The sequence below is a fragment of the Propithecus coquereli genome, unplaced genomic scaffold (assembly GCF_000956105.1).
Source record: "Propithecus coquereli isolate 6110/MARCELLA unplaced genomic scaffold, Pcoq_1.0 Scaffold2, whole genome shotgun sequence".
NCBI lineage: Eukaryota > Metazoa > Chordata > Mammalia > Primates > Indriidae > Propithecus > Propithecus coquereli.
The window spans coordinates 5,696,359-5,710,708 of NW_012144966.1; the positions used below are offsets into that span (position 1 = coordinate 5,696,359).

Consider the following 14,350-nt stretch of genomic DNA (forward strand, 5'->3'; position numbering starts at 1 on the left):
GTGTCACTCTGTCACCCGGGCTAGAATGCAGTGGCATTATCATAGCTCACTGCAATCTCAAACTCCTGGGCTCAAGCAATCCTCCTGCCTCAGCCTCCCAAGTAGCTGGGACTACAGGCATGCGCCACCATGCCTGGCTAGTTTTTTCTATTTTTTGTAGATACAGGTTCTCACTCTTGCTCAAGCTGGTCTCTAACTCCTGGCCTCAGGTGATCCTCCTGCCTCGGCCTCCCAAAGTGCTGGGATTACATGCATGAGCCACCACACCTGGGCTAGAACTGTTCTGGATTGGATGTTTACCTGGCACCAGGCACCATGCTAAGAGATTAAAATGGTCCTGATTTCTCCCCATAAAAACTCTGAGGGATCAATACTATTATTAGGTTCCCTTTTTAAAAATAGATAGGAAATCAAATCTAGAAGTTAAATAACTTGCCCAAGGTCACACATGCAATATGTGGTAGAGCTTGGATTTGAATTCTGGCCCATTTGACTTAGTAAATGCTCTCCACAGCAAATAATAATAATAGTTAATATTTATTGAGTGCGTTTGCCCAGCAGCGCTGTTCTAAGTGCTTTACACGGATTAATTCTTTTAATCCTCACAACCCAACCTATGCGGTAGGTAGTATGAATAGTCCCATTTTACGGATGATGAAACGGAGGGTGAGGAAGACTATCCTAAGGGACCCTCAGGAAACCGGGAGCTCCGGCAGGGCCTGAGTGATGGGGAGCCCGCCGGGGGGCACACTCACGGCTGCAGGTCTTGCCGTTGGCGTCCAGGGTGTAGCCGCGGCGGCAGCGGCAGTAGGAGCCATCCTCCGTGTTGACGCACTCGTGCGCGCAGCCCGGTTTGTTCAGGGCGCAGTAGTTGATCCCTGCGGGCGGAAAGGGCAGCCCCCCTTCAGATCCGGGCTTCTCCCGGGGCCCCACGAGCCCCAGTGGAGAGAGCGGGTGGTGCTGTCTGCCGAGGCGACCGGGAAGGGCCATTCGTTCGTTTATCCGCCACCCAAGCGCCAGGCCCTGAGCTGGATGCGCGGATGCGGTGGCCGGTAAGGCCGAGGGGCCCTGCCGCAAGATCGCGCTCCAGAGCGGGCGGAGAGGAGCGGCGGCCACGGGAACGCAGAGCCCAGAGCAGGCGCCCACCGAGTCGGGGCCCGGGGTGCCTTCCGGGAAGCCGTGCTGGCCAACTGCAGGCCCGAAGGAGGGAGAGGCATTAAACAGGTAAAGGGGGCTGGAAGTAGCGGGCGGGAGGACTCAGGGACAGCCACCACAAAGGCCTGGGGATGAGGGCACAGGGACGTTTGGGGAGCTGCGAGGAGCAGTGAAGGCTCTAGACAGGCGGCTGGAGGTGGGACTGCTGGTGGAAGTGACAAGGACGGGGTCATGCTTGAAGAAGACTCCGCAGTGGATGGGAAGCCAGGTGGACTGCAGCAAATAAATACTCAGTAAATAAGGTGCTCTACAGGACACAGAGGAAACAGCGCCTGCCCTCCTGGCGCTTGTTTGAAAGAGAGCCCGGTACCCGAAGTGTACCTCTGGGTTCCCCAGCAGTGGTCTTTTCCCCTTTGATGGCCAAAGAGCTAAGTGGAGGCTCAGTCGAGCTGAGTTGATGGCCAAAGAGCTGAGAGCTGGCGTGAGGGCCACACTTCCCAGCCCATCCCCTTCCAGGAAAGATGGAAAAGCTAAAAAAATCCAATCAGTCTCCTCCTGGATCAGCAGTGTTCAAAGCACAAACGGAGCTTCTGTCTGCAGCAACATTTGACAGTGACGTCAGACAGCATGAGGCAGAATAAACAAAAACTGATCTTGCAAAATACCCAGCTCTTTAGGGGAGTCAGGAAATGGCGCACATTAAGGAGGGTCCAAATGCTTAACCTTGCTCTGGTGAGATCCTGACAGCACCCATATCATGAACCTGGATGGGACATATCTCTGACGCTGCCCAGGTGACTGCAGTGCTGTCCTGTGGTAAGTTCACCCTATCCAAGCCGTGCCTCTGCCAGAAGATGGAAGCTGCATCATAACCAGCAGCCAATAAGCAATTCATTTCCTGGTAGAAAATGCTAAAACCACAAGATCCCACACATAGCAGTTACAAGGCGTATGGAAAACTGGAAAAGGACACAAAATGAGCTTGTAGAGGGCCTTTATGAGACTGGTGTTGAGGGAAAAGGTCACCTCCGACCTCACTGACTGGGCTGCATCAGTTTAACTGCACACCATTGTTCTTTTTCTGGGAATGTGGCAGACACTATTGGTTGTCTTGCCAACAACCATTACCCCAAGACCCCCGAGGCATGAATCATGGCTGGTCTAAGCCAGCCTGGCAACCACAGTTCTCCCTTGTCAGTGATTGGTCAAGGGGTGGGAATATGCCCTAGTTCTGGCCAATGAGACATAAGAAGAAGTTTACTAGAGGCCCCTAGGAAAAAATCTTCTTCCCTGAAATGACAGCTGTATGAAGAGAAATGCCTTTCTCAGTCCTCTTTCCTTTATGACTTTGAGTCTAATAGTGTGAGGGTATGATGCTTGGAGCTGCAGCAGCTATCTTGTAGCCATGAGGTGACAAGCATGAGGATGAAAAGTCAACATGCTTTGCTGGAGTAGAAAGACAGAAAAAGACTGGGTTCTTGATAATATCACTGAGTCACTGAGCCAACCCTGGGACAGCTAGCTTTAGATTTAGGTAAAAAGTAAATGTCCTTGTGACTTAAGATAGCATTGATTGGATTTTCTGTTAGCACCCTAACTGATACAGCAGAAATGATCTGAAACCATAAAGTAATGAACTGAGAATGTACACCTTTTATTTTTACCATATATCTGCCCAAAAATTATTTGAGGAAGCTTACACATACAAATGACTTGAAAGATATGACACACGGCACCCTCTTGCTTCAGTGGCTCCTTATTGCCCAGTTAACCTCTGTATGATCCAGCAATTCCACTTCTGGGTATATACACCCAAGTTCATAGCAGCATTATTCACCACAGCCAAAAGGTGGAAGCAACCTGAGTTTCCATTGATGGATGAATGGATAAACAAAATATGGTGGATACATACAATGGGACATTATAAGGAAGGAAATTCAGACACATGCTAGAACATGGATAAAGCTTGAAAACATTAAGTGATATAAGCCAGTCACGAAAGGACAAAAATATCGTGTGATTCCACCTATATGAAGCACCTAGAATAGTCAAATTCATAGAGACAGAAAGTAGATTGGTGGCTGCCAGGAGGTGGGGGAGGAGGAAATGAGGAGTTATTATTTAGTGGGTATAGAGTTTCAGTTTGGGGTGATGAAAAAGTTCTGGAGATTGAAGGTGGTTATGATTGTACAATAATATTAATGTACTCAATGCCACTGAATTATACACTGAAAATGGTTAAAATGGTAAATTTTATGCTCTATATATTTTATAACAAAAAAGCCACCATTGTCTTTAAGAAAGATTTATATATACATATTTCAAAACATGTTGTACACAATGTATATAATTTTTGTCAATTAAAAAAATAAATACCAAGAATATGTACAGCTATGATATATCAGTTTAAGAAAAATACCAAAAAAGGGCTGGGCACAGTGGCTCATGCCTGTAATCCCAGCACTTTGGGAGGCCGAGGCAGGAGGATTGTTTGAAGCCAGGAGTTTGAGGCTGCAGTGAGCTATGATCATGCCACTGCACTCCAGCCTGGGCAACAGAGTAAGACCCTGTCTCTAAAAAAACAAACAAACAAAAAAACCTTTAAAAAAGGAAAAAAAATCATGATGTTTTAAATATATTTTTAAAAAAGAAAGATTTACACAAAAAATAATTCAACTGAAAACATTTAGAACCTTAAAGAGGTTATCACTCAGCAATCTAGCAAACAGCAATTCAAAAATTACTCTTCCCAAATGTTTCTTTTTAGCAGAGGTTTAACCATAGTTCTTTGCCTTCATTCCACACTTGTGTCATATTTCACACACAATACCTGTGTGTTACTTATTTACTCATTTATTCCTTCAGTAAGTATTTACTGAGTACCTTGTATTCATCCCATACCTGGTTAACTCTCCTCACAAACTGTGAAGTGTTGTACCAGGGCCAGGCTTGGATGCAAGCGTATCTGGTGTGGCCCAGAGTGCCCGGGGCAGATGGCAGAACTTTATGAGTGAAATGCATGAAAGAGCTGGGGCCCTAACTGAGGGGGTAAGACGAAAACATGAAAGATTAGTGACCCCCGGCAGTACACTTCGATGCCAGCAGAGTGCACAGATGATAAGTTTCAGAGAAACTGGAGGGGCAACAGAATGTTCAAGCAGGAAGTCCTGCTCCTTTGGTTTAGGAAATCCAGGTCCTGAGAAGTAGAAAGTGCTGCCCAAGGTCACACAGCCCATACAAGTGACATCTCCAAGCCTGGACCTCATGTCTCTTGGCTTCCTGACCCAGTCTAACCTGTGGACTTCACACTGGTTTTTAACGTGTCCTATCTCCAGCCACAGGGAGCAGCCCCCATGGCACCAGAATCAGGAATCATGGAGTCCAGCACTCATGTCTGATTCAGCCCTGGGGCCCCACGCACCCAGGCGGCCAGGCCAGTCCCTTAATAACTGACACTGTGACAGTGCCTTATGCTGACAGCGGCACTCTTCCAGGAGGAGAACTTGTGCCCATATAAGAAGCAAGAACAAATCCTGGCCACGAGTCTTTTCTTTAGTAGGATTCTGCCTTGAACTTTTTTTTTTTCCAGTTTAATTTGGACGACATAAAATTCCTTTGAAAAATAGATTTCTTATTAGATTTGAAAATAGCCGACATCCATCACCCTCCTATTAACTGTAAATGGCTGTACCCTGAGGTCGAGATTTGTAATGCTCAGAGACCTCAGACTCCTAAGAACAAACTCCAGATTTTAAACCCAATTTCTTGGCTCCCCTAATCCACATAATGGTCCAGAGAGACAGTGAGCACTCGCTTCCATTTACAGCTGTCTGCCTAATGGACTGAGCACAAACATTAAGTCAAGCACAGCTACAAGAGGCTGGCCTCAGGAGTCAGGGCTGGGTTCACAGCAAAGACAATGGAAAATGTAACGATGATGCAGGGTGTTGGGAGAAGGGCTGATGAGGACAATGGGTTTTAGGAACAAATTTCATTTTTTTTTTTTGGATGAAAATGTAGGGCACCTGGCTAAAGAGGTACTATACCCACTGAATATACATGCGCGAGGATTAGGGTCTCTGGCCTTGGGCCACAGTCTGCAAACAGGCCCATCTGGGGCCTAATTTGTGGTGGGGACCACTCCCAAACGGTCACGACTTTCTACTCGCCCTTCTGTTCTCAGCCTCCCTCCTCCCTTGGTAATGGTGCCTGCACTGCCTTGCACCCTTCTCTTATCCCAGGCGCCTCTCCAGGTTGTTGAGGGAGTGGCAGAGGGTGTTGAGGGAGTGGCAGAGGTCCAGGGATTCCGAGGATTGGTAAGAGATGCAGAGCTTCAAGAAAATTCTCCTCCACCAATGGCCACATGCCTAACTTTTCCTTTTCTCCCTCCATTAGTAGCACAGGAAGAAGCTTGCAGCCGCAATGAGCATCTAAGCTGAACCAGATCCAATCATCATCGCCCACATAAGAGCTTTGGGTCCGCAAATGAGTCCACCTGTGAGTGCTTATCCCTGGGTGCAGCCAGCCCCTCACATACTCACCCCTAGCTAAAGGTGTAAATGGCAGAGAGAGGAGAGGCCAGGCCAGAAAAATTGGCCCTCCGATGCATCGCAGGCGTGTGTGGTCTAATGGCAAATATCCCATCTAATTGTTTTCACATTCTGAATGATCGCAATTAAAATTCCCATTTAATGCTTGAATATTTCCAGGGTTTGTATCCAGGCAAGGCAGGGGGAATTATGTTTTATAAGAGAGGCTCAGTTTCAAAATATGGGCTGTGCAACCATCTGCCACTATACACAGCATAACACTTATTAGAATGAGCATACAAGTTAATCTGTGCTATAAGGAGAATGTGACTCGTCTGGATTCAGTTATATAACCTACAGTGCTTTTCACAAGAGATATAAATGGTGAAACCTTTGCAAACACAGTCCTGCCATGCAGAACGCTGCTGTACATATCTCCAGGAAGAAGTGGGTGAAGGAGTGTATGGGAAAATACATCCCTAAATGGAAGCTCCAGAGACTTCTGTGAATGACATTGTCAGCTGACCCTGAACAATTCAGTGTGCTTAAGTGTAGACTAAGAGAAGACTTTTTGAGAAAAAAATTCACAACTTGCATGCCTTAAAAAGGCCATTTTTCTAACAAGATTGAGGAATTCAAATAATGGTTGCAATTTTTCCAGGATGACACATCTCAGAGAGATTCATTGACTCACTCATTCATCCATTCAACATTGTGCTGCACCTATGTATGCCAAGTACTCTTTGAGTTACTGAGGATTCAACAGTGAGAAAAAGACAACCATCTCTGTCCTCATGGGCCAGCCATTCTAGCAGTCTCTTAGGAACGGTCTGGCTTAAAGAGGTCTTGTCTGGAGTCCATGCTCAGATTCTGGTCACGCCCCTTGACATGCCAGATGACAGGCATTTGAGACGCTCAGCACATCCTCAATATCATTCTGCTGACACCCTGTACCCCTTGAATGCTGCTGGGATGCCCCAGAGTCTCATTTTTTCTTCTTTCCTATCAAAGAGGATAGAGCTGCAATTTACCCCCCTTAGCATCCATCAAGTGTCTTATCTTGTAGGCCTGGAAGAAACCAGCTCCTTTTAACCTCCCATCCCTGGGCGCAGTCTTTTCTCTCCCAAAGTTCCAAATACACACTGTGGGGGTGAGGAGGAAGGAGAGCGCACCCTCATTTCAGATAGTTGGGAGCTTCAGCTTGGGCCCCAACTTTGCTAAATGAATCCAATGGCCAGACCCAGTCTATTCAGTCTTGAAAAATCATCCCCATATTAGGATCTAGTGGGCCAAAAGGTAAAATTAAGGGCAGAATAATGTTAGTAGACACAAATGCTGAGTACAAGTACATCTTGCTTACGATTGCAAGGAAAGGAAAACTAACTGGAGAAGCACTTAGTGGAACGAGCCCATCTCCAGCTCCCAGGGTGACTTACTTTTGCAGGTTTTCTTATCTGGGTTCAGGGTAAAACCTTTTAGGCAGCGGCAGAAATAGGAATTATCTGTGTTAACACACTCGTGCTGACATCCATGATTAGGTGAGGCACAGTAGTCTATCTCTGGAAAGAAAGAAAAATCATCATAATGACAAACAAAATAGTAAAGCTAGCAAGTGAAAACCAGGGGTTTTCAGTCTTAATTTTTCCTAAACAGGTAAAATCCTATGTCTTAAAAACGTATGCTATGAAGGGAATCTCTCAATTAAGATATTCCCATGTTTAAGGATACGGTCCCCCAGTAAGAGAAACTTCTTGACATAGTACAAAATGTTGACGCAACAAATGACTTTGTGAACATGCTTTCCTTGTCTTGGTTCATGTAAGAGCCACTAAAATGAAAATGGGTGGTTGTTTGCCAGATTACAGGCTGGGAAGAGAGAGCTTAGCTGAGTGGTTTATGGGATTTATGCAATTAAAGCAATTTAACTTTCCCAAAGTCAAATGCCAAACCACTTAAAACCCTCAAACAATAGGATACAAAATCATATCCTGGGAAATAAAAGATCTAGGAATGATAAGCATAAATATTCTGAGTTCAAAACAGCTCCTCATTACCTCACTGGACTCAGCTGCACATGAATAGGATTTTTCATCTCAAGATTCACAATCAGAGAATGTGATCTCTAGGAATATACTAACTTAAACCAAAAATTCAGAAGAAAATAGTTTCATGAAATTTGTTATAATGAAATTTTACTTGTGTAAGTATTTTTAAATATGGAAAGAGATTGTTCTATTAAAGTGTCTGAGCAAAGTATTTTCCCATAGTGGAATTGGGATGCATTGCTTGAAATAAGTGGCCACTTATGGGGTCTTAAAAGAAATCTTTGTTTTGATGAGAATTTTTATTGTTTTAAGGAACATTTGAGCTACATAAATAGTTTTCATAATGAAGGATTTGGTATAAATGAGTTCTCCTAGTTTATACAAAAAAAAAACCCCCAAAAAACTGAGTATGAGAAAAGCATGCAATATTCATGAAGGGAATAACATTGAGTAAATGCTGATTTTTCCCAATTCAAAGTCATAGAAATTTTAAATGTATACAAAAATGGACAGAATAGTATAATAAATCCATGTTCATGTCACCCAGCTCCAAGAGAATCAATCTATGGCTGCCCTTCTTCCATCTATACTCCCACTTCCCATATTAAGATCCCTTATTACTTTGAAGCAAACCCCAGACATATCATTTTGCCCATAAATATTTCATTATGTATCTTTAACAGACTAGGACTCTTTTTTAAAAATATAACTGTAATACCATGGTTACATATAAAAGCATTTTTTAAAACTTTTTATTTGGAAACCATTTCAAACTTACAAAAAGTTACAAACATAAAAATAGTACAAGAAACATCTATATACTCTTTATACATATTCATTTATTGTTAACATTTTACCCCATTTGTATGACCATCTGGTCATCTCTCGGAACTCTTTGAGAGTAAGTTATATACATCCTGGTCCTTTTCCCTTAAATACAGTGTGTGCTTCCTAAGAGAAGGGATCTTCTCTTATATAATGACAGTGTAGTTATTAATATAAATTTCATAAATTTATACCGATACTTTCATTTAATCTATCACCTATATTCTTATCTTATCAGTTGATATAATACTGTTTTTATAGCATTATTCATCCTCCAATATAGGATCCAGTCTAGGGTCAGAGACTGTATTTAGTTTTCATATCTGTTTAGCTTCCTTTAATCTGGAGCCATGCTGTCTAATGTGGCTATTTAAAATTGATTAAAATTATTAATAAATAATGTTAAAAATTCAGTTCCTCAGTTTCCCTGGCTACATCTCAAGTGCTCAATAGCCACATGTGGCTCCTGACTACTGTTTGTATGGTGCAGACAGAACATTTCTATCAGCACTGAGTGCTCTGTTGGATAGCTATGGTCTGGAACATTTCCACAGCCCCTCTTTGTGTTTTTTGACAGGGATTTTTGAATAATACAATCTCCCCTACTTGTTTTTAGTTTTTTGAGGTATAATTGACAAAAAACAAATTGCACATATTTAAGATGAATCATTTGATGAATTTTGCATAAATATACTCCCATGAAATCGTCACCACAATCCAAATAATGAACATATGCATTACTCTCAAAAGTTTCCTCATGCCCTGTTCTAATTCATCTTCCCCACTCTCTCAAGTCCCAAGTAACCATTAATCTTTGATCTGTCAAGATAAATAAGTTTGCATTTTCTAGAATTTTATACAAATGGAATTGTAATAGTATGTATTCTTTTTGGTCTGGCTTCTTTCTTTGATTCAGCACAATTATTTTGAGATTCATCCATGTTCATGTGTGTGTCAATAGCTCGTTTCTTTTTATTGCAGAGTAGTATTTCATTGTATGGTTATAACACAGTGTGTTTATCCATTCACCTACTGATGGGCATTTGAGATCTTTCCAGTTTGGGGCTATCACAAATAAAGCAGCTATAAACATTCATGTACAAGTTTTTCTGTGGAAATATTCTTTCATTTCCCTTGAGTAAATATCTAGTAGAATGGGTTGGTCATATGGTAGATGCATGCTTAACTTCTTAAACATTCCCATGAGCTTTACAAGAGTTCCAGTTGCTCCATATCCTCACCAATACTTGGTAGTTTTAGCCATTCTGGTAGGTATGTAGTGGTTATCTCATTATTATTTCACTTTGCATTTTCCTAATGACTAATGTGGTTGAATACATTTTCATATGCTTATTGCCATCTCCATATATTCTTTCGTGCAATGTCTGTTCAAATTTTTTGCCCATTTTCATTGGGTTGTCTTATTATAAAGAATTCAATATATATTCTAAATACAAGTCCTTTGTTGGATATACACTTTGTAAATATTTTCTCCCAGGCTGTGGCTTGCCTTTTCATTTTAGTAATAGTGTCTGTCTTTTCAAGAACAAAAGTTTTAATTTTAATGAAGCTCAGTTTATTGATTTTTGATTTTTACACTTCGTGTTTTATTGTGTCCTACTCAAGATAGCTTTGCCAAACCCAGGGTCAGTAAGATCTTCTATAATTTCTTTTAGAATTTGTATAGTTTTCACTCTTACATTTAAGTTTAAAATCCAATTCAAGTTTATTTTTGTATGTGGTGTAAGTTAAAGGTCAATTTCCTTTTTTTTTTTTTTTCCTATATGGCAATCTAATTGTTGCAGCATTATTTTGACAATGTTAACCTTTTCCCACTGAAGCATCTTGGCATCTTTTTTGAAAATCATTTCACCATATATGTGTGGGTGTATTTCTGGACTCTTCTGTTACATTTATCAATATGTCCATCTTTACACCAATACTACACTGTTCTGATTACTGTTAATTTATAATTAGTCTTAAAATCAGGTAGTTTAAGTTCTCCGAATTTATTCATCTTTTCCAAAATTTATTTGACTATTCTAGTCCTTTGCATTTCCATATATGTTTTAGAATCAGTTTGTCAATTTCTACAAAAAAGCCTGCTAGGATTATGCTAGGAATTGTTTTGAATCTATAGATCATCTTGGAAAGGCATGACACATTAACAATATTGAGTCTTCTGATCCATGTACATGGTAAATCTATTTAGTTAAGTCTTCTTTAATTTCCCTTAACAATGGTTTATAACTTACAATGTAGAGGTCTTTCACATTTTTTGTCAAATTTATCTGCTGGTATTACACAATTCTTATGCTATTGAAAAAATAATTTTTAATTTCAAATTTTGATTGTCCGTTGAAAGTATATACAAAATAGTTGTTTTTGTATATTGATCTTATATCCTACAACCTTGCTAAATTCACTTATTTGTTATAATAGCTCTTTTGTAGACTTCTTTGGATTTTCTACACAGGTGATCATGTTAATCTGTTAATAAAGATGGTTTTAATACTTCATTTACAATCTAGATACTATTTATTTCTTTTATTTTTCTCTTCCTTATTGCATTGGCTAGAACTTCCAGTACAATGTTAAATAGAAGTGGAAAGAGTGGACATGCTGTTTCATTCCTGATCTCATAAAGAAAGCATTCAGTCTTTCACTGTTAAGTATGATGTTAGCTGGTGGCTTTTCATTGATGTACTTTATCAGACTGAGGCAGCTAACTTCATTCCTAATTTTCTGAAATTAAAAAAAATTCACACATGAATGTTGATTTCGTCCAATGCTTTTTCTGCATCTATTGAGATAGCTCACAGGTTTTTGCTTTTTAGTATGTTAATATTGTGAATTGCATTGATTGAGTTTTGAATATTACGCCAACCTTAAATTCCTGGGATAAATTCCACTTGGAATGATGATGTATTATCTTTTTTTGTATGTTATTGGATTTGATTACTAAAAGTATTTAAAGAACTTTTGCATGTATTTCTTGTGGGATATTTGTGTGTAGTTTTCTTTTCTTATGTCTTTTTCTGGTTTGGGTATTAGGGTAATGCTGACCTCATAGAATGAGTTGAAAAATGTTCCCTCCTCTTCAATTTTCTGGAATAAATTGTGCAGAATTTGTATCAGTTCTTCCTGAAATGTTTGGTAGAATTCACCAGTTAAGCCAACTAGGTCTGAAGTCTTTTTGTGGGAAGATTTTAAAGTACAAATTCAATTTCTTTTAATATATAGATGTATGTCCAGATTATCTATTTATTCTTTTTTTTTTTAGTGCTATGACTTGGATTCAAACCAAAGTGGCTGCAGGCACATATCTATTTATTCCTGAGTAAACTTTAGTAGTTTATGTCTTTCAAGGAATTGTCCATTTCATCTAAGTTGTTAAAGTTATTGGCATAAATTTGTTCATTATTTGCCTATATTATCCTTTCAATGTTTATAGGATCTGTAGTGTTGCCCACTTTCTCATTCCTAATATTGGTAATTTGTGTCTTCTCTCTTTTTTTGCCCTAACTAGTCTGGCTAGATGTTTATCAATTTTATTGATCTTCTCATAAAAACCACTTTTTGGTTTATCAATTTTCTCTACTGGGTTTTATGTCTTCTTTTCCTTTTATTTCAGCTCAGATCTTTATTATTTCCTTTCTTTTGAATGTCAAATATATAAAAAAGTGTTAACCTCACTGTTCATTCATTACTTCATTCATTTATTCAATAAATATTCTCTGGGCCGGGCGCGGTGGCTCACGCCTGTAATCCTAGCACTCTGGGAGGCCGAGGCGGGTGGATCGCTCAAGCTCAGGAGTTCGAGACCAGCCTGAGCAAAAGCGAGACCCCCATCTCTACTAAAAAATAGAAAGAAATGATCTGGACAACTAAAAATATATATATATAAATCAGCCGGGCATGGTGGTGCATGCCTGTAGTCCCAGCTACTTGGGAGGCTGAGGTAGAAGGATCGCTTGAGCCCAGGAGTTTGAGGTTGCTGTGAGCTAGGCTGACCCCATGGCACTCTAGCCTGGGCAACAGAGCAAGACTTTGTCTCAAAAATAAATAAATAAATAAATAAATATTCTCTGAATATCTACCATGAGGCAGGCACTGGGATCAGCGGTGAACAAAAAGGCACAGTCCCTTGCTTCATGGAGCTTATAGGAGTCCCTTATAATCTCTCATATTGGAGCCGATTACTCATTAATCAAATAATAACACCAATAAATATATATTTATAAATTGTATATATATAATTGAATAATTTTGTGAAGAAAATGTATCAAAACATGATAAATAAAGCAATGAGAAGAAATTTTATCCTAGCAAATTAGCAAACATTTTTAAAATTGCCTCAAAACACTTATGGCAGAGTGTAAATTGGTATGTTTTTCAAAAACAATTTTGAATATGCATCAAAAGCCTTAAAAATGTTAATAGCCTTTGATTCAATACATTTCTTTTTTGTTTTGTTCCTAAGAAAATGAGCAGAAATACAAAGATTTACATGTAAGAATGTTTATCACAACACAATTTGAGCAGGCAAAAAACATGCAAACAAATGATAGAATATTATGTAAACATTAAAATAGTTTTAATAAAATTTAAATGACATGTCAAAATGTTCATGATTTAATGTTACACAGTATGATCTCAATCATATAAGAATATATCACACATTAGAAAAACAGACTGGAGAAAAATGTACCAAATTAGTATCAACAATGGTTATCTCTGGATAATGGGATCACAGATTGTTTTATTTTATGTAATTTAATTTCTATAAGAACTAGTTCTCTACAATGAACCTGTATTACTTTTGTAATCAGAAAAAGTACTAAAGTACTAAAAATAAATATACACATTCATAATTGTGAAATTAGTTGCCATGGAAAACAGCAGAAATAATAAAGAAAAAAGAATAATGTGGGAAGTGCCCAGAGGTTTGGAGGCAAAAATAATCAGGGAACATTGCTGAAAACAATATATGTGGTTTCAGATGTCCATATCTGCTATAGTTAGGATGTCTGCCCCCCAAACCTCATGTTAAAATTTAATCCCCAAAGTTGGAAGTGGGGCTTGGTGGGAGGTGTTTTGGTCATAGGAGGTCATGAATGGCTTGGTGCCGTCGTCATGTTAATAGCCATCCTCATGGTAATGAGTGAGTTCTGGCTCTATTAGTTCCCTCAAGAGCTGGTTGTTAAAAAGAGCCTGGCACCCTCCACATACTTTGTTTCCTCTTTCGCCATGAGATCTCTGCACACACCAGCTACACTTCACCTTCTGCCATGAGTGGAAGCAGCCTGAGGCTTTCCACAGATGCCCAGTGTTCTAGCCAACAGAATCATGAGCCAAATGTTTTTTTCTTTATAAATTACCCAGCTTCATTATGCCTTTATAGCAACACAAATAGACTAAACATCCAAAAAACAAAATACAGGCAACAAACAAAGCAAGTTTCAGACCTCCATATAGGGGAGTAACTACGAGCTCATGGGTATTACGGGAATTTAGGCAGATAGGAACAAAATGCATGAGTATGGAGACAGTAGGTCATGCTCTATGGACTACAATGCCTATGTCACAGTCCCACAACTTCTTTGCTGTTCTTCAACATTGCTAAGCCTCAAGTTCCTGCCTCGGGGCTTTTGCACTGGTGCTGTGTTTCCTCTGCCTCAAAGTTCTCTCCTTCTCTCACCTCCTTCAAGTCTTTGATAAATCGTCACTTTCCTGTTGAGACCTGTAGTCTTCTTTTAACCTGCTCTAATAGAATGTAAGCTCCATAAAGACAGA

At 40.0% G+C, this 14,350-nt stretch overlaps 1 protein-coding gene across 2 annotated transcripts in view; it reads right to left on the reverse strand.

The window, feature by feature from the left end:
• MATN2 (matrilin 2) overlaps nt 1-14,350 on the reverse strand; it is a 133,329-nt gene that overhangs the window by 30,547 nt on the left and 88,432 nt on the right. For both annotated transcript variants that reach the window (XM_012643621.1, XM_012643620.1), the window contains exons 7-8: nt 7,121-7,243; nt 756-878 (exon numbers count right to left, since the gene is read on the reverse strand). In XM_012643621.1, the coding sequence (XP_012499075.1) occupies nt 756-878; nt 7,121-7,243 (246 nt within the window). The remainder of the gene's footprint in view (nt 1-755; nt 879-7,120; nt 7,244-14,350) is intronic.